Source organism: Dasypus novemcinctus, chromosome 21 (assembly GCF_030445035.2).
Source record: "Dasypus novemcinctus isolate mDasNov1 chromosome 21, mDasNov1.1.hap2, whole genome shotgun sequence".
Classification (NCBI taxonomy): domain Eukaryota; kingdom Metazoa; phylum Chordata; class Mammalia; order Cingulata; family Dasypodidae; genus Dasypus; species Dasypus novemcinctus.
In genome coordinates this window covers 32,316,878-32,338,511 of record NC_080693.1, presented here as the reverse complement: position 1 = coordinate 32,338,511, position 21,634 = coordinate 32,316,878, and the positions used below count along the sequence as shown (strand labels likewise).

The window sequence follows — 21,634 nt, the reverse complement described above, 5'->3', positions numbered from 1 at the left end:
TAAATTTCTCTCCCCTTCCCCCCACCCAGTTCTCTGCTCTCTGTGTCCATTCACTGTGTGTTCTTCTGTGACCACTTCTATCCTTATCAGCAGCACCGGGAATGTGTATTTCTTTTTGTTGTGTCATCTTGCTGTGTCAGCTCTCCGTGTGTGTGGCACCATTCCTGGGCAGGCTGCACTTTCTTTCACGCTGGGCGGCTCTCCTTACGGGGTGCACTCCTTGCACGTGGGGCTCCCCTACGCAGGGGACACCCCTGCGTGGCACGGCACTCCTTGCACATCAGCACTGCGCATGGGCCAGCTCCACACGGGCCAAGGAGGCCCGGGGTTTGAACCACGGACTTCCCATGTGGTAGGCGGACGCTCTATCCATTGGGCCGCTTCCCTGGACACTGCTTTAAATGTGGGAAGGAAAGACAATGGGCACACGCATGCCCCAATCCAAGAGCCCCACCGGGGCCTTGTCCAGTGTGCCCACGTAAATGCCATTGGAAGTTGGATTGTCCTGAAAACCCAGTTTCCGGGAAAATCCCTCCAACACACCTTACCAGCCTAGAACCTAAATCATCTTCCCTTCCCTAACCTACTCAGAATAAAAAGAGAAGACTGACCCGCCCTATATCTCCATCAGTAAGTCCAAACTGAGGGTTATCATCAAGGCTGGAGGTAAGCCAATTTCCTTTTTAATTGACACAGAGGTGACGTATTTGGTCCTTTCAGACCTTCAGAACCTTTAACATCTTCTTCAATCTCTACTGTGGGGGTTAACGGCATTCCTTCCTCTCCCTTAACTATACACCCCCTTCCTTGCACTACAGAAAATCACACACCAATTTTCACACCAATTCCTAGTTATACCACTGCCCCTCCCCATCCTTAGGATGAGACATTCTATCCAAACTGCACTCCTCTATCTCCTTTCCCTATCCTCCCCAAGCTCGCTTCCTTCTCCTTTAGTCCCCAGCCCCAGTCTTATCTCCTACTTCCCCTCCTACCAACATCCCTCCTATCTTACAACAGGAAGTAAACCCCCCAGTCTGAAACACTGACTCTCCCTCAACAGCCTCACACCTACCTCTCTGCTGTAAGAATCGCCCTAAAAGACAGCCCTTCTTTCATCAACATTCCCAAATATCCTCTCCTCTTCAGTGCCAAGTGTGAACTTACACCCCACCCACCCACTCTCCATTCAATACGCCATCCTAGCTGTTAAAAAACCTAATGGCAGTGACCGCCTAGTACAAGACCTAAGAGCTATCAACCAGACAACCCAGCCTATAGTCCCCTTAGCCCCAACCCCTACAGCCTCCTATCACATATCCCTTCCCAAACCACACATTACACAGTAAAAGACCTCAAAGATGCCTTTTTCACAATCCTGCTAGATGAAAACTCTCAAAACATTTTCCTTTTACATGGTTCTCATATTTTTCTTCATCTTTAAAAGCTATACTAATACCCCTAATAACCTAACAGTTTTTCTCCTTCTCATGTGTGACACTTATCTCCTACAGCTCCTCACCCGATTAATCCACCCAGTTGTTCAACCACCCAAGAATATGTAAATGACACCTACCTGTTACAAGAACAACAATCAATAACCACCTCAGAATGCAAAACCCCACCAGCCGAGCTGCACGAGAAGGAAACCCCTACACCCAGACAGCAGGAAGCAGCCAGAATGAGGTGATGCCCATTTCCTCCACCCTTCATGTGTGAGCCTGGCTGTCCACTCTCAGACCTTTTTATTATTACAATCAGAACCCGAGAATAACAGGACTAGGCCCCATCCCTAGCCTCCATAACAGCCACAACTTCCAGAAGCTGCAAGTTTATTATTAACCTGCCCCATTGTGGAAGGGCGACCAGCCGTTTACTCAGGAGCCACATCCCAGGACATAGAACAGCCCCCATCCAGAGCCTGTGTCCAGATGCAGTTCCTCACCAGAATAGACAAAGAAGCCACATGACCCCACCAACCCCTCCTGCACCCTTAGAATTCACTGCCCCTAGCCCACCGCCCTAGCCATCCCTATAGGCCCTCAGGTCTTACCCAAGCCCAAACCCACTCCCACTAAGCACGTTCCTGCCTACAGAAGTGCTGTATAAATTCAGGACTGCCTCTGCCAGGGGTGGGCTGGTTTATTCTTCAGACCACCTCCACTGGGGGAGCTTCCAATAAATCCTTGCTGCAGTCGCTGGTCCCCACATCCCAATTGTCTCACCCGGACATCTAATAATCTATGTATACTATTAATCCAAGCTAAACAATATACTTTAAATTGAAAGAATTGTCCCAACTGAAAAATTAACTGGTTTTATTTCCAAATTAAGTTATGGATTTCTTAAAAAGTTAATTACCAAAAAACTCAAACTAAATAAAAGTCTTCTTGAAATCTCATTTTTAGGCTGTAGCCTTTTAAAAGCTCTAAATATATTTATTATTTATGCTATATTTCTTCAACTCTAATATACTGGTCATCTAATATGCATATTGTGGCTTTTCAAGAAGACAAAGATACCAGTTATGAAACATATACTGACCTCAGAAATGTTAAGGTATATTTTTTAAAAGATTACTTTAGAATATAGAAAATATACTACTGGGAAGTGGATTTGGCTCAAGTGATTGAGCTCCTGCTTACCACATGGGAGGTTCCGGGTTCAGTTCCTGGTGCCTCCTCTAGAAGACAAGCAAGGGAAGCAGATATGGCTCAAGCGATTGGGCTCCCGTCTACCCTATGGGCAGGCCCCAGGTTTGATCTCCAGGGTTTCCTGGTGAAGACAAGCTGGCCCACACCACAGAGAGCTGACAGCCTGCACTGCAGAGAACTGACACAGCAAGATGACACACAAAGGGAGATGCAGAGAAGAGATGCAGCAGACCTGGGAGGTGAGGTGGCTTAAGCAATTGAGTGCCTCTCTCCCATGTTGGAGGTCCCAGGATCGGTTCCCGGTGCTTCCTAAAGAGGTGAGAAGAGAAGGCAAGCAGACACAGAAGAACAAACAGTGAATGAACAGAGAGCAGACAGCAAGCACAGGTGGCAAGGGGGAGGGATTAAATAAAACAAATCTTAAAAAAAAAAAAAAAGACAAGCATGATGCAAGCTGATGCAATGGGCTGTCACAGAGAGCTGATGCAACAAGATGATGCAACAAGAGACACATGGAGGAAAATACGAGAGACACAACAAGCAGGGAGCACAGGTGGCTCAAGCAATTAAGTACCTCCCTCCCACATGGGAGGTCCTGTGGGAAGACAAGCACACAACAAATAAACACAGCAAATGCAAAAACGAGGGGGTGGGTAGAAATAAATATGCAAAATAAACCTAAAAAAAAAAAAAGAAAATACAGTACTTCAATAGAACACTAAGGGGAGAGGATCTGGCTCAAGCAATTGAGCTCCTGCCTACCCCATGGGAGGTTTCCAGTTCGGCTCCAGATGCCTCTTGGAGAAGACAAGCAAGACAGTGAGCTGGCATATCAGGCAGGCATGGCAACCTGACACAACAAAGGAGACACAAAGAGAAAAGACAATGAGACACACAACAAAAGCAGGGAGCTGGGGTGGCTCAAGCAATTGAGCACCTCTCTCCCAAATGGGAGATCCCAGGTTGGTTCCCAGTGCCTCCCAAAGAGATGAACAGACAAGAAAAGAACACAGCAAATGGACAGAGTAGACAGTGAGTGAAAGGTGGAGGGGTGGGGTGTAAATAAATAAATCTTTTAAAACATAATACACTAAGGGAAAGTAGATGTGGTTCAAGCAGTTGGGCACCTGCCTACCACATGGGAGGTCCCAGGGTTGGTTCCCAGTGCCCCCTGAAAAGGCTACCAGACAGCGAATGCAAATGGGGGGCTTAAGAAATAAATCTTTTAAAAAATTTTAAAAAACACTATGACTTTTGAGAAAAAGAGAAGGGCTTAACTTTTTTTTTTAAATGTTACATTCAAAAAATATACACCCTATCCCGCCCACCCCACCCCTCCCACATCAACAACCTTTTCCATCATCGCCGCATATCCACTGTGACTGGCGAATATATTCTGGAGCACCGCTGCACGACATGGACAGTGGTCCACGTTGTAGTCCACTCTCCCCCAGTCCACCCAGTAGGCCACAGCAGGACAAATATCCACAGCAGGATGGTCCAGCATCTATCCCTGCAGCACCACCCAGGACAACTCCAAATCCTGAAAATGATCCTACACCACATCTCTTCTTCCATCTCCCTACCACCAGCAGCTAAACATTTAAAAACGTGCTCTTTTGTCAGACCTAACTTTGAACTCTCTTTGAACTTTAGTAGCTGTTAGCTGTGTAGCTTTGGGCAAGTTCCTTTTCTGCTTTCCTACTTGGAAAATTCAGGTGGCAACTCACCTAATCATTATCAAGCACCCACTATATGCCCGATCCAGACACTGCTTAAGTGAGCATGATGCCTGTATGTCATTTATATTGTGTTAGCTATTTGTCAGTTAACTTCGGACTAAAACATAGCATAGTAACTCAAAGAACTGAGAAAAATATGATGGGGCTAGTTTTTGCTAATACAGGCTGGATGCAGGTATCACCACTTCCTGTTAAAGGTACTCACAGATTCATTTAATGATACATCCCAGCATCTTTCCAGGGATCACTATAAACTATTACAACTTAAAAAGAAAAAAAGGCCTCATCTTTACACCAATTTTTCAGCATGCTTCCTTTCCTGTTATGTTCCATGACCAATAGATAATTTGGGATCTTGTTCCTAACTCTCAAGCAGCATTTCTCTGATGCAAGAGCCAAGTTAGATGTTTATGTCTATTCCATCAACTTCCCCTTGCAATTATCTAATTTAAAGTTCATTCTCATCCTTTCAGAACCAATATATAATTGGAGATTCGCTTTCTGGCCACCCATCAGAACACCAAAGCATGGATTCAAAGCTCTGTTTATTGCTGCTCCTAGTAAAAACCTAAGTTGGCTCTCTTAGGGATAAAAATTTTTCTTGGGGAGCAGATGTGGCTCAAGTGATGGATGGCTTCTGCCTACCATATGGGAGATTGACCAGGGTTCAACCTCTGGGGCATCCTGGTAAAAAAGAAAAAAGAGAAAGTGTGTCCGCACAACGATCAAAATGCCCGTGCAGCAAACCCAGTGCCCACACGGTGAACCGAGTGCCCACATGAGTGCCCACACAGAGAGCCCATGCAAGTGAGTCAAACAGCAAAATGATGATGCAACAAGAAAGATGGAGAGTCAAGGTGAAGCGCAGCAGCAACCAGGAACTGAGGCTGCACAAGTGACAGGGAACCTCTCCACATCAGAGGTCCCCAGGATCATATCCCTGTGAATCCTAGAGAAAGACAAGAAGACAAAGACAGAAATAAATACAGAAGACCACACAGCAAAAACAGCAGGGTGGGGGTGTAGGAGCCGGAGAAAAAACCTTTTCTTCAAGGTAAAGTACTAAGACTTTTAATTAAAATGCAAATCAGACTTGTAATTAGTTACAAATTGGTTGCACTGAAGTTGTAGTGTTTTTTTTTTGAAGATTTATATTTCCCCCCTCTCCCCCCCACACTTGTCTGTTCTGTGTGTCCATTTGCTGCGTGTTCTTTGTCCGCTTCTGTTGTCAGTGGCACAGGAATCTATTTGTTGCGTCATCTTGTTGTGTCAGCTCTCCCTGTGTGCGGCGCCATTCCTGGGCAGGCTGCACTTTCTTTCGTGCTGGGCGGCTCTCCTCACGGGGCGCACTCCTTGCGCATGGGGCAGCTCCACAAGGGTCGAGACCGCCCAGGGTTTGAACTGGGGACCTCTCGTGGTAGACAGACGCCCTAACCACTGGGCCAAGACCGCTTCCCTAAAGTTGTAGTTTTAACTACTACTTAAGTCAATCGATCCTCAAAGATAAGTAAACCCAAGAGCTGAAACTTGGAGAAAAATAATCTCCAACTTCCCAGCCCAGAGACCTAGGAAGGAGGCAGGGGAGGACAATACTGTCTTCACATCTTTCTGCAGTCGTTCCTGGTTGCATGTCTTCCCATATTTGATAGATGTTTCTAAAACCTTTACCAACTAACTCTCCACAACCATCTTCAATGGTTTTTGTCTGGGTGGATATTTTTTGCCTAAGTATTACCTCACCTCTTTAAAATGCTCATGGCATCTCAAATTAGCGAATACATGTAGTCTATACAGCCAACTAAGATCACATCACAAATGTCACAACCTATCTTGACAAGTTTTTAACAAAGAAAAACAGAATCACGAGCCAGAGTCAGCACTCATATATATATATTGAATGCTCTGCCATTTAAGAAACTCCTTTTGTTATGACAAATTAGACTTTCTGCCCATAACAACTAATTTAAAAGTAGAATGGTTAGTCAAAATGCAGTGTTAAAGAATTAGAACAAAGCTTCATTTATCTTAACAAAATTTCTATCAAAAGCTAGTGGGAAGTGAATGTTGCTCAACTGATGAGTGTCCATCTACCATACGGAGGGTCCAGGGTTCCATTCCCAGGGCCTCCTGACCCGTGTGGTGAGTTGGCCCATGCTTAGTGCTGCCAGGCCCAAGGAGTGCTGTGCCACACAGGGGTGCCCCCACATAGGGGTGTCCCACACGCAAGGAGTGCGCCCCACAAGGAGAGCCACCCTACATGAAAAAAGCACAACCCGCCCAGGAGTGGCACTACACACACGAAGAGCTGATGCAGCAAGATGACCAACAAATAAGATGACCAACAAATAAGAGACGCAGATCCCAGTGCCGCCGGATCACAAGCGGATGCAGAAGAACACACAGTGAATGGACAGAGAGAGCAGACAAGGGGGTGGGGTGAGAATGGGAGAGATAAATCAATCTTTAAAAAAAAAAGGCAAATTAGTCATAATAAAACCCAGCATTTAAAAAAAGAGAGCCAGACTATGTTGTAAAAGCCTTACCTATGTGTTTATTTGGACACTTTCAAGTCCATGCACTGGAGTTTACAGTGATAGCAGCCTGTAGAACCCTGGATCCCCCCTAGTTTCTTAACCTGTGATAATTTTATGAACTTTTAGTTTTGGATTGAAATGCAGCATCTAGCTACCTTACTACTGGAAACAGAACAAATTAACCTGGAAATCTCAGAGATGACTCCAAATGCATAATAGAATATGGTTTCTACACAATCATCTTCCAACTGTTTATCTGCTAGAAAACCTATAGAGAAAAACGCTCTTTTAGAAGAAAAAAAAAATCCCTAGAACCTCACTGCCCTGTTAACTTCCTAAATTTTTGCTTCTAAGAACATAGCCCAGGGAAGCGGACCTGGCTCAGTGGATAGGGTGTCCGCCTATCACATGGGAGGCCCCAGTTCAAACTCCAGGCCTCCTTGACCCATGTGGAGCTGGCCCACGTGCAATGCTGAGGCAAGGAGTGCCGTGCCACGCAGGGGTGTCCCCGGCGTAGGGGAGACCCATGCACAAAGTGTGCACCCCATAAGGAGAGCCGCCAGTGCAAAAGAAAGTGCAGCCTGCACAGGAATGGCGCCGCACACATGGAGAGCTGACACAACAAAAAGACGCAACAAATAGATTCCTGTGCCGCTGACAACAGAAACGGACAAAGAAGAACACACATCAAATGGACACAGAGAACAGACAAATGGGGCAGGGGGAGAAGGTGAGAGAAATAAAAATAAAATCTTTAAAAATAAAAAAAATTAAAATAAAAAAAAAAAACATAGCCCAGCATATACTTCCAGTATCAACATCTTATTCAGCAATGAGTCAAGTATGGTCAGGAAAATTGTTTTTTCATATACAGAGTTAAAAAATTAACTCGAGTGAAACAGACAATATTTAACAATGAAATGTATGTTTTCTGACACAGAAAATCTAGAAATTATACAGATACAGATGCAAATATTTAAGCTTAGACCATTACAAGGATAGTCACTGCAGCATCATTTACAACAGCAAGGCTGGAAACTGATGTCCAAGAGTGGAAAATGGTTTAAAAACAAAAACAGGGATAGTTCAACGTTAGGCAGTGTTTAGCATCAGACAGAAGGGAGTGGATATGGCTCAAGCAGTTGATTCTCCTACATGGGAGACGCCAGGTTTGGTTGCCAGTATGTCCTCAAAAAGCAGGGAAAACAAACGACAAGCAAAACAAACACACACACACACAAAAACCAGTGTGGCTCAGTGGTTGAGCACTGGCTTCCCACACGTGAGATCCCGAGTTCAATTTAAAATTTATTTAAATTTTAAATAAAATAAAAAGGGCCAAATGCATACATGCCAACACTGAAATATCTGTATGTACTAAATACACCCTGATATCTAGAATATCTCTGGAAGGAACTACTTACATTGAGTACTGTGGTAAGGGAGACTGCTTCTATACTTTTTTTTTTTTTTAAAGATTTATTTTTATTTATTTAATTCCCCTCCCCTCCCCCGGTTGTCTGTTTTCTGTGTCTTGTTTCTTTGTCCGCTCCTGTTGTCGTCAGCGGCATGGGAAGTGTGGGTGGCGCCATTCCTCGGCAGGCTGCTCCCTCCTTCACGCTGGGCGGCTCTCCCTATGGGTGCCCTCCTTGCACGTGGGGCTCCCCTACGCGGGGGACACCCGTGTGGCACGGCACTCCCTGCGCGCATCAGCACTGCGCATGGGCCAGCTCCACACGGGTCAAGGAGGCCCGGGGTCTGAACCGCAGACCTCCCATGTGGTAGACGGATGCCCTAACCACTGGGCCAAAGTCCGTTTCCCTATACTAATACTTTATTGTGTGTGCATGTATTACTATGAATGAATTTATTCTTCTCTCGGCCTACCACTGACCTTTTACGAAACAAAAGGGGACGAAAACATAGTTTTATCTTAGATTAAGAATTCTGATATATTCAACCTTATATATTTGATGGTACCATCCAAAATTCCATGCTAGAAAATGATCCATAATTATTCCTTGTATTAAATTTACATGTTGGACTTTAATGATTTAAAAAATGCTACCTGGCTTGGAAGATATGACAGGTCATTAACTGACATGGATTATTTGGTGTTCTTCACAACTACATAAATTCCACCAACCCCCACCCTCCAAGATACACACAAATACCTTAGGAAAACAAATGACTTGTGAAAGAAGAGGAAAAAAAAGGATCTTCTCACATTCAGGCCAACATAATATTGTCAATGTGTTTAGACTAGAGATTTTATTTTAGAAGTATAAAGGATGGAGGCACAATAATATTTGGCATTTTTAATTTAGGTTTGTTTTTATTTAAGTTTAATGTTAATTCCATGCTGTGTTTCAGTAAGAACAATACAGATTCTGTATCTGTGGCTCCAGTCAGATATCCAGTAGTACAAATTAGCTTCAAGTTACACATACTGAACAAAAGAGGTTGAGCGAGCGAAGGGGTAGGAGGTGGGGCAGGGAGAGAGGGAAGGAGAAGAAACAAAGAATTGAACACGCATGCAGGCTTTTCCATACCACCTTCAATGCTAACCTGCTTCAGAGGGAGAGTAAAAGTCGGCAAGAATGAGCAGCCACGGATTGTTGAACTGTTACCAGCACCGTACTTTTCAGCGACATTTCAGCAGAGCTTAAAACACTTTTTACAGCAAAACCATTAAAATAATTTTCCCCAAACAACCTTTAACCATCAGGCTAACACCCAATTAATTTTAAACATTGGTATAAAATTTGATTTAAACATTTAGAAAAAGGAAAAATGTTACCATCACATATGCCTCTACAGTGGGATTAACCTCTCACATGCTTATGTCACCTAGAAGTCTAATGGTTTTCGAATGTAATTTCCACCTCTAATGGTGATCTTGCCACATCTGGCACACAGACAATACAGTAATGCTGAAAAAGCCTCTATAAAGTCCTGTTAGTGTCTTAAAGAACCTAAAAGCTGGGACCAGTAAAATCCACAGAAAATCACTCTTGCCTTTAAGAACTTTTGAAAACTTAAAAAAAAAAAACAAAAAAAAACCAAAAAACGAAAAAAAAAAAATTTAAAAAGGTGGGGGGGGGGGCCAGGAACCTAAATTCTGAGACCAAATGTAAAAGTCAGATTTGGTGGTTCTCAGTGACATGGGGAATTTCCAAGGGGTGGGGATGGGGAGGAGTGGGATGGTGGTCAGAGATGGTTTCTCTTGTTGGCTTTTCTGTCTCACTGATTTTCATCTTCCACATCCTGCAGCGCTTCTTTATTCTGCTCTTCACCTGTAAAGAAGAATGACACTTCATTATTCATACTCACATATTCATACTCAGTAAGGCTACAGTAATCACAAAGGTATCATTCTAAGCATAGAGAGTCCATTTGTTTTTCGATAAAATTTGTATTAAACACGCACAGGCAAACACTTCTACTATCCCTGACACCTGAGATGCCCAAGTCAAGATGGGCTGCTGGATCAAAACCCTAATATAAAGTCAATAGTAAAGAAGGGGGAGGGGGGAGAGACAAAACTGATGCACAGTAAAAGTCAATGTTTTTATGCTAAATTAGCTCTTTAAGTGGCCAACCAAGGCAACCATATTATTAAAATGACTTTTTAGTTTTCATGTATATATTGGGTCAAAATACTCTATCTCAATAACCTCACCTCTTTAAAAACTGAAGAATATTTTTACAATTTTTTGGCAGAATCTAATTTTATGCACAAGCTCAAACTCAAGAGCAATGAACAGTAAGATACTCCAAAGGAGTTCTATAGTTTTGGTGGGGACTGTTCGAATGTTGTAAATGGACATATATCTTGGACAGTTACGGCAAATTTTAACTAGATTTCTCATGCCAGAGTGCAAGAGCATGTGCAAAATAAATCAGACCACTGAGGTTATTAAAGAAGGGCATTTGGACCAGTTCTCTCATGCCATTTTTTCCCCTTGAATATGATGATTAGCCTGGGAATTTTAACTGCACTATGACATGCAATAAAAAGCCAGCCTATTCACTGGAAGGAAGATCATATACCTATGAATAAGCATTAAACAAATCAGCCATAATAAGAAGCATGCAGGCTTTGGCTTAAAAAAATAAATGATGAAACAGGTAAAAGTACATTCTTTTGTGCTTTAACAAACTACTTAAAATTTTTATTCAGTTACTAATCTGAATCGAAACAAATGAAAAACCAATGAACTAACCCAATAATCATAATACGACATTTCAAACAATCCACCCATTCATACTGGTTACTAAATTATTAATTAGGATGGACCAATGGACAAAACTGACCACCGACAGGCATCAGGTATTTATAGTGAGAACACTTTTACACAGTGTTTTAAGATCTCAACATTATAATAAATGCTGCCACTGCAACATGTATTAAGTCAAGATAACTTTAGTAATTTTAATAACTCTTCATAAAAATGTTTTGACATTGCTATATAGCTCAAGGCATCTATTAAAAAAATTATTTAAGGTACACAAGAAGTCTGACTCATTGAAAGACATGCAAAGACAAAAATAACCATTTACTGAGGAAGGAACTGATGGACCACCCAATAGCTCCCCACAGAACAATATGTATTCGAACTTAAGAAACATGAAAGGAACACACACTCTCATTTTAAATAGCAATACACTGATGAAATATGGTTAACACACAAAAACTAAAGCACATTCTAATACACTCATAAGCAACCATTAGATCTGCCAAAAGTTTCAAATAACTTTGGCATAAATATCATTGTCAAAAAGTTAGACCCAACCCAAAAGGAAGGCATGGGTAGCAGGCCATAAATATCTTAAAAGGTTTAGCACCCTGGAATTTAGAACAGGCAGTTTTATAAGCAACAAAATGATGACAGGCAGGCATGATTAGTGAAGAACCAAAACTAAAAGCAGAATTCACTGTGCTATGATAATGACTTACAAAGTAGAGTTTTTAGGAAAGGAAGAGTTGGGTTTTCCTTTAGGAATCTATATTGCAAGGAGAAAGGGAAGGAGAACAATCATGTGAAAGCAACATTACAAGAAAAATAAACCGAGAGAGAAGAACAAAGGGAAAGATCAATGAAGGAGTCAAATTTTAGGCTTTTTTACTTTGTATAAACTTCAGTATAAGAAACTAATCCTTCCTTTTATCCTTAAGAGGATTTACTACTATTCTCTTGAATAGTATGAAGAAAAAACAGGTTTTCCTTTGATATGCATTTCTTTGCCCTCTGTTTCTAGATTTGGGTGTGTGTGGTAAAACGGGCTGAGAGAAAAAACACATTTCCTCTCTAAGGACTGTGTATGAAAACAATCCTATGATGATAGCTTAGAGAGAAGGACTGAAATCACTTGATAAGGAAAAGTGGTGACCCCTTTTAAAAATTTGTCAACACACTCAGACAGACAAAACATACTTTGTGGTTAAAAGACAAAAGTGTACATAAGTACAAGTCTGTGAACCACATATATTCTGTTACAAAATCCCTCAACTCAAGCGTTTTGTACTATTTTTCATAGTAAAGTGAAACAGGAGAAAACATCTAAATAATCCTTAAACAAGTAACAACCTTGAAATCTACAAATTCAGTATCAGGAATTTACCTATATTCAGCATTGATTCTAAATCAACAAACCAAGTTAATAAAACATAAGAATACCATACTATTCAGCAAAACTGATGAATCATTTCCTACTAATAAAAATACTTGTAAATTCAGGTATTTCCCATTAATTTTACTTAAAATGCCAACAGACTACCTGAATTTTTCACTGTTAAACTATCTATCCCTTTTCATAATTCCTAATATTTTTAATTTTTTGGGAGGTATCAACAAGGACTGAACCCAGGACCCCATTAACAATGGAAGCTGGTGCTCAACCAATGAACTACATCCATACCCCAATGAGAGTTGATTATTTGGTTTGTTTTGGATACCAGGGATCAAAGCCAGAACCTGGTACATGGGAAACAGACATTCAACCACTTGAGCTACATCCATTCCCCAATAATTCCTAATATTTTAAGATAAAGCTCGTAAGTACAAACTAATTTATTTCAACTTTTTTTTTGAGGACCAGGGGCCAGGGACTGAAAAAAGGATCTTGTATGTAGGAAGGTGGCACTCAACCAACAAACCACATCAGCTCTCCTTAGTTGTTGTTGTTTTCATTTCTTTTGCTTGTTTTTTTTGGAGGCTCGGGTAACCAAACCTGGGCCCTCCCATGTGGGAAGCAGATGCTCAACCACTTGAGTCTCATCTGCTCCCTATTTCAACCACATTTAAATTGAAGCAACTCGATTTCACTGCATTAAAAAAAAATAAAAACACTGCTGATGAGTGGATATAGCTCAAGAGTTGAGTGCCTGCTTCCCACGTACAAGGTCCCAGTACCACCTAAAAACAAAACAAACAAATGAAAAAACCAACTCTCACTGGGGAGTGGATGTAGCTCAGTGGCTGAGCACTTGCTTCCATGTACGAGATCCTGAGTTCAATCCCAGGTAGCTCCAAAAACAAAAAAAAAAAAAAAAAAAACAAGATTAAAGAGAAATCTGTGCTAAAGGTAACAAAAATCTTCTTTATATATAAAGAATCTTCCCAATTATGAAAAAAGTAAGTAGTTTAAAGAGATTATTACCTTATTAAAAAACAATCCCATATTATGAAATTGTATTTGGTAACAAACAGCATCTTTTTTTTCTATATAAAACTAGAGTGATCCAATCTACTTCAATTAATCCAATTCTTGATTAGCAGTGACAATGAACAAGAATAGCACTAGTGAAGTATAAACTTTATTTCTACTTGATTTTGTAATCTAACAACTTATAAAAAAGAGTTGGCATCAAATAGTATTTCACCTCAGGACACCTTAAAGTTAACTGTACCCTTAAAAAGATATCCCCCAGAGACTGGAGGGGTACATCTTTAGGTCATACAGCTTACCAAACTCTCCACATGCTTTCCTTTAATCCCCTCAAACTGGCAGAGAGATATTAGTCTTCTCTGAGGTGGGGATGAATGTGAAGAGTCCACAGCTGTTATGCCTTTCTTCTTAGTAGTATTGTTAGTATACAATAGAATTTTAGAGCTGGAAGGAACCTAAAGTCATTAATTCACAGACGGCAGATTGGTTTTATTTCCAGAGACTGGTAGAGGTTGCCTAAGTACTGTGTGAAAAGTATTCTGTTGGCTCCATCTGGCTTTGCTGGAAAAGTGTGCAAGTAGGTCAAATAACTCATGCCATTCCTGATCTAGTCAAAAACCTAACTCAGAGTTACAGAGCATAAGTCATCTAATTTTCAATTTAGTAACCATAACCCAAGGTAAGTCAGATACCTGACTCTTCTACCCTTCCAGAAAAAAAAAAGTGACAATATACATGCCCCAATACCCACTTTAAGGCATCTTTAAAAAGGATAATGCTTCAAAGACAGTACATTACATTGGTACAGCCAACAGAGAGTACAGTTAAGTCTCAAGCAATGCAATATAATATACTTCTCATATGAATAGCAGTTTCCACCCACCCTCTCCACCCCAACAACTGTGAAACCTCTTATGGTCACCTTACACTGGGCTTGTCTTCCTCCCTGTTCAGAGGAGGATAAAAATGCTTTGGATATAGGCAAAATAAAATCTTGAAAAATAAACAGATGCTGACAAAACCATACAATTTACACTGAAATATTAACCAAAAACAACAAAAATTCACAAGATTAAATTTTGTGAAACATTCTATTTACAACTGAAAACTCAGAAATAAAGTACATCAGAACCCTTAAATAAGGACCTAAGGACAGGACATTCCAATTGGTCTATAGAATCCAGAGGAAAAGAAGTTCCTTTTTAGATAAACGACTTCCACACAGATGAAATGCTTTTTAAGTACCCACTGTTAATTATTCTGTTTGAACCTGAGGATACCACTCAGCCAAAAGAGTAATCATAACATTCAAATATAAAATTAATCCCCATCACCTAAAACTGAACCTAAGGTAGATAAAATGAACGGCTTCATCTTTCATTACACCAATCTTCAAAACACAGAAGAGGTAAACTAGTTTAACAAAACATCATTAACTAGAGACAAAGTTTTAAAAATCTTTGCATATTAGTGAAAGATCCCTTTTTCCAAATAGGATGTTCACTTTATCATCTATAGCCCAAAATGGAAGACTGTTCTGTGGTACCATTTCCTATAAAAGAATTAATTAAAATTGTATTTTGGAGAATAAGCTGTAATTCTCAATTGTAGCTTGATGTACAGTAAAAAACTCTAATAACTTTGAAAGGAAACATATTTAACTTCAAAAAGTTTGCTTACCATCACCCTGCATGTCTGAAGTCCATAGTGTCAGATTATCACGTAACAACTGCATGATAAGTGTAGAGTCCTTATAGCTTTCTTCACTCAGGGTATCCAGTTCTGCAATTGCATCATCAAAAGCTGCTTTTGCCAACCTACAAGTATTTAGATAAATATTTTACTGAAGTCCTCAAATAGAGTTAGAAGACATTAGTTGTTAGCTATCAATCTTTTCTTCAATTATACCACACTATGATTAGTGATATCTAAGGAACTGGTTTAGAAATTGATATAAAGTAAAACCTGCCTCCCACATGGGAGTCTCAGGATTGATTTCCAGGACCTCCTAAAGACGACAAGTGGGGGGTGGGGTGTGAGAAAACCTCTTGTATTTTTTAATGTAATATTTTTTGTGGGAAGCAGATTTGGCTCAACTGATAGAGTGTCCGACTACCACGTAGGAGATTCAGGGTTCAAATCCAGGACCTCCTAACCCGTGTGGTAAGCTGGCCCAAGCGCAGTGCTGATGTGCGCAAGGAGTACCATGCCACGCAAGGGTGTCCCTGTGTAGGGGAGCCCCACGTGCAAAGAGTGTGCCCCTCAAGGAGAGCTGCCCAACATGAAAAAAGCAGTCTGCCCAGGAATGGAGCTGCACACACAGAGAACTGACGCAGCAAAGTGATGCAACCAAAAAAAGACAGATTTCTGGTGCTGCTGACAAGAATGCAAGCGGACACAGAAGAACACACAGCAAATGGACAGAGAGAACAGACAACGGAGGGAGAAATAAATAAATTTTTTTGTGATCCATATATCTTCAAAAATATACAATTAAAAAAGCTTTAAAAATACTGTAATACCATCATTTCATATTAAGTAATTATGAGATTATATTTGATACAAATTTTTGACAAGCTGATAAAATAAAAGTGAATATGTTCCTCAAAAAAAGCAGACACAACGAGCAGACAAGCAGACAGACAGGGGAGACATTTCAGGGGGAAGACGGAGTATATATTTGAAGCACCACTTCTTACTCTGCACTCTACAAGACTATCAATAAATACAATCTACAGACCAACTCCCATTCTAAATCATTACCAAACTACATGCACATTTAAAAAACAAAATAGGGAAGCAGATGTGGCTCAAGTGATAGAGCTTCCACCTACTACATGGGAGGACCTGGGTTCTATCCCTGGAGCCTCGTAGTGAAAAAGAGAGAAAGCGTGCCCGCATGGCAAGCCAGTGTCCATATGAGTGTCTGCGCGGTGAGCCTGTGCCCACACGAGTGCCTGCCTGGTGAGCCAGTGCCCCGCCCAAGTGAGTCACGCAACAAAATGATGCATCAAGAGAGGCAAGGGGAGAGTCAAGGTGAAGTGCAGCAGAAACCAGGAACTGAGGTGGCACAATTGACAGGGAACCTCTCTCCCCATCAAAGGTCTCCAGAATCGAATCCTAGTGCATCCTATAGGAGAGAAAAGGAGAAGAGAAGACAAAACAGAAAGCAAAAACAGCAGGGCAGAAGGAGAGGAAGGGGGGGAGGAAATAAGTCTTTTTAAAAAATCAAAATAAAAAAATAATAAAACAAAACCAACAACATACACATAAATATATATACACACACACACATATATGCACAACAGCACTTCCAAGTTCTAGCCAATAGCTCACTTATTTAACAAAGTTTCAACACAAAAAGGGAAACTTTTGGGCAATATCTCATATTTTAATTGAACAAAACTTAAAGTTAATAAAGGCAAGAAAGGAAAAGAACAAAAAAATCAAGAGGCAATAAAGAACCTATGGAAATGTAATCATACAAGTCACTATAATTTAAAAGAAACAAAATCCACACCTATTTATTATTACTATAACCTATGTACAAAGAATACTGCTGCACACTTTTAGGGAAAGAGAAAAAGGGGGAAAGATATAATCTGAGGATACAATGTATTTTAATCTAGGGATGGAAGACTGACAGCTAGGTAACTATTATAAAAGCAAAATGAAGTGCTATTCGGGAGAAAGAACTTCAAGAATCAAAGAGGAGGAAGAACTAATGTTAAGTTCAAACTGAAGTAACATTAATGGGCAGAGAAAGAACATAAAGGGAACATGTCAGATTAAAGCAAGAGCATGAGCAAAAGCATGGAGATAATTTAGTTGAACCTATATATAGGAGAGCTAGACTGTAAGAGGTGTGGAGAATGACAAAGGCAGAATGAATCTATACTACCAACTTAACAGTAGTATTGGCTTGTCTGGTGAAGATCTTTATGGGTTTGTACAAATTTGCTGGCCATTTACAAGATTTTTAAATTAAAGTTGGCTTACAGTCAAATAAATCCACTTTATATCAGGAAAATCATTCATGAATTATCTGACCCCTACTTAAGAATACTGAAATGAGAGATTGTTTTAAAACACTTTCATTTTTAAGTTTTTTAAAAAGTTTTTGCTAATGTAGTATTTACTGTAATGCTATAAAGTAGAAAAAATTTCCTTCAATGTGTAGTCGAAACCCTTACGATAAACAATAAAACGCAAAGGACACAATTCAACAAAAACAAAAAGGTAAGTACATAAAGATATTTCTTGGATAAAGAACATTATATATCCTGCCGTAACACACTGAATGGACTGGAGGAGAGTGTAAATGACAATGTAAACTATAATCCATGCAGTGTATAACAGTACTCCAAAATTTATTCAACAAATGCAATAAATGTGCCACACTGATGAAAGAGGTTGTTGATGGGGCGGAAGTGGGGTATATCGGAACCTCTTATATTTTTTAATGTAACATTTTGTGTGATCTATGTATCTTTAAAAAAAAAACAATTAAAAAATTTTGCTAAAAACAAAGATATTACTTGGGAAGCAGATGTGATAGAAGCAATTGGGCTCCAGTCTGCCATACGGGAGGGAAGGTCCAGAGTTCAATTCCCAGGGGCCTCCTGGTGAATGCAAACTGGCCCATGCAGCAAGCTGGCCCAAGCAGAGAGCTGGCACAGCAAGATGCAGCAACAAAAAAGAGACAAAGAGGAGAGACAATAAGAGATGCAGAAGACCAGGGAGCTGAGGTGGTGCAAAAGACGGAGCACCTCTCTCCCACTCTGGAAGGTCCCAGCATCAGTTCCCGATGCTGTCTAAAGAGAAGATAAGCAGATACTAGAACGCACAGCAAATGGACAGAGAGGAGACTGGGGGGGGGGGGTGTTGGGGGAAATAATAAATACTTCTTTTATAAAAAGATACTCTTTAAATTTGTATCTAAACTAACAAAAAACTGGTCTAAAGTCTAAATTAAATAGATTAACATAAATCAATGAAATGGAAAATTACCTGACATCTTAAGACAGAAAACCAGTTATGTATAGTAGGAATGTAAAAATTATTAAAAATATGCCTACAGGACTTCCAGGAAGATAAAATGTTAGAGACAAAGAACTCAATTCTCTCCCAGAAAAACAGCTAGAGGGCTGACAGAAAACAGCCTGGAAAAAAAAGTTTCAAGATACTGCGCACGATGGGAAGGCTAGATACCACCCAGAAAGGTGGGGGGGGGGGGCGGCCTCAATGGGGAAACTCTGAGTAAAAGGTGCAGCTACAGGAGCCCATCCGCCCACACTCAGAGCAGACAGCTCTGAATTCTCCAGCCTCCAGCCAACAGCTACTAACAGATGGCCAAAGCAGTCCACCTCCCAAGGATACGGGAGAGAGAGGAATGATGCCTAAGACTGATTCAGCTTTTAGGCAACGAATTTGGTATGCTGGAAAATGGATGTGGCTCAATCCAGAGTTCAATGCCCAGGGCCTCCTAGTGAGGGCAAACTGGCCCACACGGCGTGCTAGCCCATGCTGGAATGCTGCCCTGCGCAGGAGTGCCCCCCACATGGGAATGCCACCCAGCACAGTAAAGCCACCATGCAAGGGAGTGCTGGCCGACGCGGAGAGCTGGCGCAGCAAGATGACGCAGCAAGAGACACAGAGGAAAAAAAATAAGAAGACATAGCAGACTAGGGAGTTGAGATGGCACAAGAGAGTAATCGCCTGTCTCCCACTCCAGAAGATCCCAGGATCGGTTCCCAGAGCCACCTGATGAGAATACAGAGAATACAGAATACAGAAGAACACATAGCAAATGGACACAGAGAGCAGACAATGGGGGAAATGAGGGAGGGGGAGAGAAATAAATAAAATAAATCTTAAAAAATAAAAAATTCTTCATTAAAAAAATTTTTTGGTATGCTGTGTCACACAAGCCCTTCTAAGCCCAGGGACCACACCACTGTTTGCCCAGGGAGCTTACAGGTGATCAAAGAGATCCAACTCTCACAAATACCATACGTACTGACAAGGACTTCTTGAAGACACAGAAGGGAGTGCAATTATTCCCTACCCAGGAAAAGGGAGGGAATGTCCAGCAGGAAAAGGCTGGAGAACAGACTCTGAGAAAATTTGATGTGCCAGGCTCAGAATAGCCTTGAGGCAAGAACATCCTCTCCATGTGTTGCTGCAGTGAACACATTCTGACCAGGGTTTGAAATAAGAGGGCTGCGGAAGAGCACCACATGCTCACAGAAAAACAAAGTGCGTGTGAGGAAATTAAAAGTAAATGAGGACAGAACCAGCAAGATGGCGGGGGAGTAAGGAGCTCCTAGAGTCAGCTCCTGTAGCAGGGCAGTTAGCAAACACCCAGAGCTCTCTGGAGCTAGCTGAAGCAACTGTTTGGTGGCTCCAGGAGGAGACTGCCCATCTGCAGAAAAGACTTCAAAGTAGAGTACTCCACGCCCTGGAGGCCAGTGCCCATCCTCCACTGGAGGCACAAAGCTGCCTCGGCAGCTGTTCTGTGGCTGGAACTGAAAGCTCCACTTCCCCAAAACGGGGGAGGAAGAGATAGTTGGGCACCAATTTCAGCTATGATGAAGAAATCCAGTGGGCTACAGTACGATCCTGAGAACAGCTAAGGTTTAAGCCTGTCCAGGTCAGAAAGAGGCCGGAGCTGCCATCTTAACTTCGCACCTGGGGAAGTGGAGCAGACTGAAAATCCCAGTGCTGGTGAGGACCGACTTCTCATCCGGATCATATTGCACCTCCATCAGGGAGGAAGCTGCGGGGACATGAGCCAGCCTCTTTGGGAAATTACCCAAGCCATCGAGGCCAGTGATTATCCTACTCTGGCTGCACAAGCTGCCCCAGGAGCTGCTCTGTGATGGGAATTGGAAGCTCCATTTCCCAGAAACAGGAAGAGGAGACAGTTGGCTTCAGATTTCGGCTACTGATTGGGAGACTTTGCTCGATAAGAGATAACCCTGGAACAGCTGGGGTGAGTACCAGCCCAAGTCAGAAAGAGGCCAGTAGCCACCACTCTACACTCCCAGCCTGAAAGGAAGCCGAGCTGACAGAAACTCTCAGTGTTGGCAGGAACCAGTTTCTTTCACACAAATCAGCCTGCAGCCTTAGCCTCTGGCGGGGAGGCTGAGGAGCCCTGCACCAGCCAAACAGGTAACTGCAGGTAACTTTGTCTGCCATAGACTAAAAACCAGAAGTCTACCAGGGCAACTGCAGTCATCTTGGACCCGCACTGCATAGACTGCTGCCCACACCTGCAGCTCCATCCCTGCCTCAGGCAGGGAAGAAAGGGATGTGAAGCTTCATGAGTCTCTCTGGGCAATTACAGTCTAGGTCTGCACATGGATTAGTCCACGTTAACTGTGACTCTGTCCCTACCCCTGGCAAAAAGTTGGAAGAAGCTTCACTGGTCCCTGGTACAATGAGGGCAGCCTGAGCCTCCACAGCTTATAGCACCAACTACATGCTAAGCTCTTACTGCATAACCAGCAAGGGAGAAATAATAGGAAGCCATAAATGAAAAACTGCACCCAGAAAAAATATTCTAGTAAGACACAAAGACACCAACAGAAAATTACAATCCACACCAAGAAAACAGGAACCTATGGCCCAGTTGAACAAGATAAGCCTCCAGATGACATAAAGGAATTGAGACAACTAATTATAAATGTTCAAACAAATCTCCTTAATAAGTTCAATGAGATGGCTAAAGAGATTAAGGACATTAAAAAGACCTGGATGAGCACAAAGAAGAATCTGAAAATATACATAGAAAAACATGGGAAAGAGAGGTGCAATCAATGAAATTGAAAAAACATTGGGATCATATAAATAGGAGATCTGAGGAGGCAGAAGGATTGGTGAGCTTGAAGAAATGGCCTCTGAAAGTGAACACACAAAAGAACAGATGAAGAATGGAAAAAATTGAACAAGGTCTCAGGGAATTAAATGACAGCAAACGGCGTGCAAACATGTGTCATGGGTGTCTCAGAAGGAGAAGAGAAGGGAAAAA

General features: G+C 41.6%; 1 protein-coding gene and 1 long non-coding RNA gene across 4 annotated transcripts in view; both read right to left on the bottom strand.

Annotated features, from left to right (window-relative positions):
• Window positions 1-3,024, bottom strand: part of LOC131274835 (uncharacterized) — a 57,095-nt gene extending 54,071 nt beyond the window's left edge. For both annotated transcript variants that reach the window (XR_011646995.1, XR_011646994.1), the window contains exon 1: window positions 2,646-3,024. This is a non-coding gene — a long non-coding RNA (uncharacterized lncRNA). The remainder of the gene's footprint in view (window positions 1-2,645) is intronic.
• Window positions 3,025-9,238: 6,214 nt separating this feature from the next.
• Window positions 9,239-21,634, bottom strand: part of YWHAE (tyrosine 3-monooxygenase/tryptophan 5-monooxygenase activation protein epsilon) — a 61,804-nt gene continuing 49,408 nt past the window's right edge. The window contains exons 5-7 of one of the 2 annotated variants that reach the window (XM_004483776.4): window positions 15,283-15,419; window positions 11,891-11,937; window positions 9,239-10,226 (exon numbers count right to left, since the gene is read on the bottom strand). In XM_004483776.4, the coding sequence (XP_004483833.1) occupies window positions 11,930-11,937; window positions 15,283-15,419 (145 nt within the window). In that variant the 3' untranslated portion in view covers window positions 9,239-10,226; window positions 11,891-11,929. The remainder of the gene's footprint in view (window positions 10,227-11,890; window positions 11,938-15,282; window positions 15,420-21,634) is intronic. The other variant, XM_004483775.4, reaches the window with a different exon arrangement.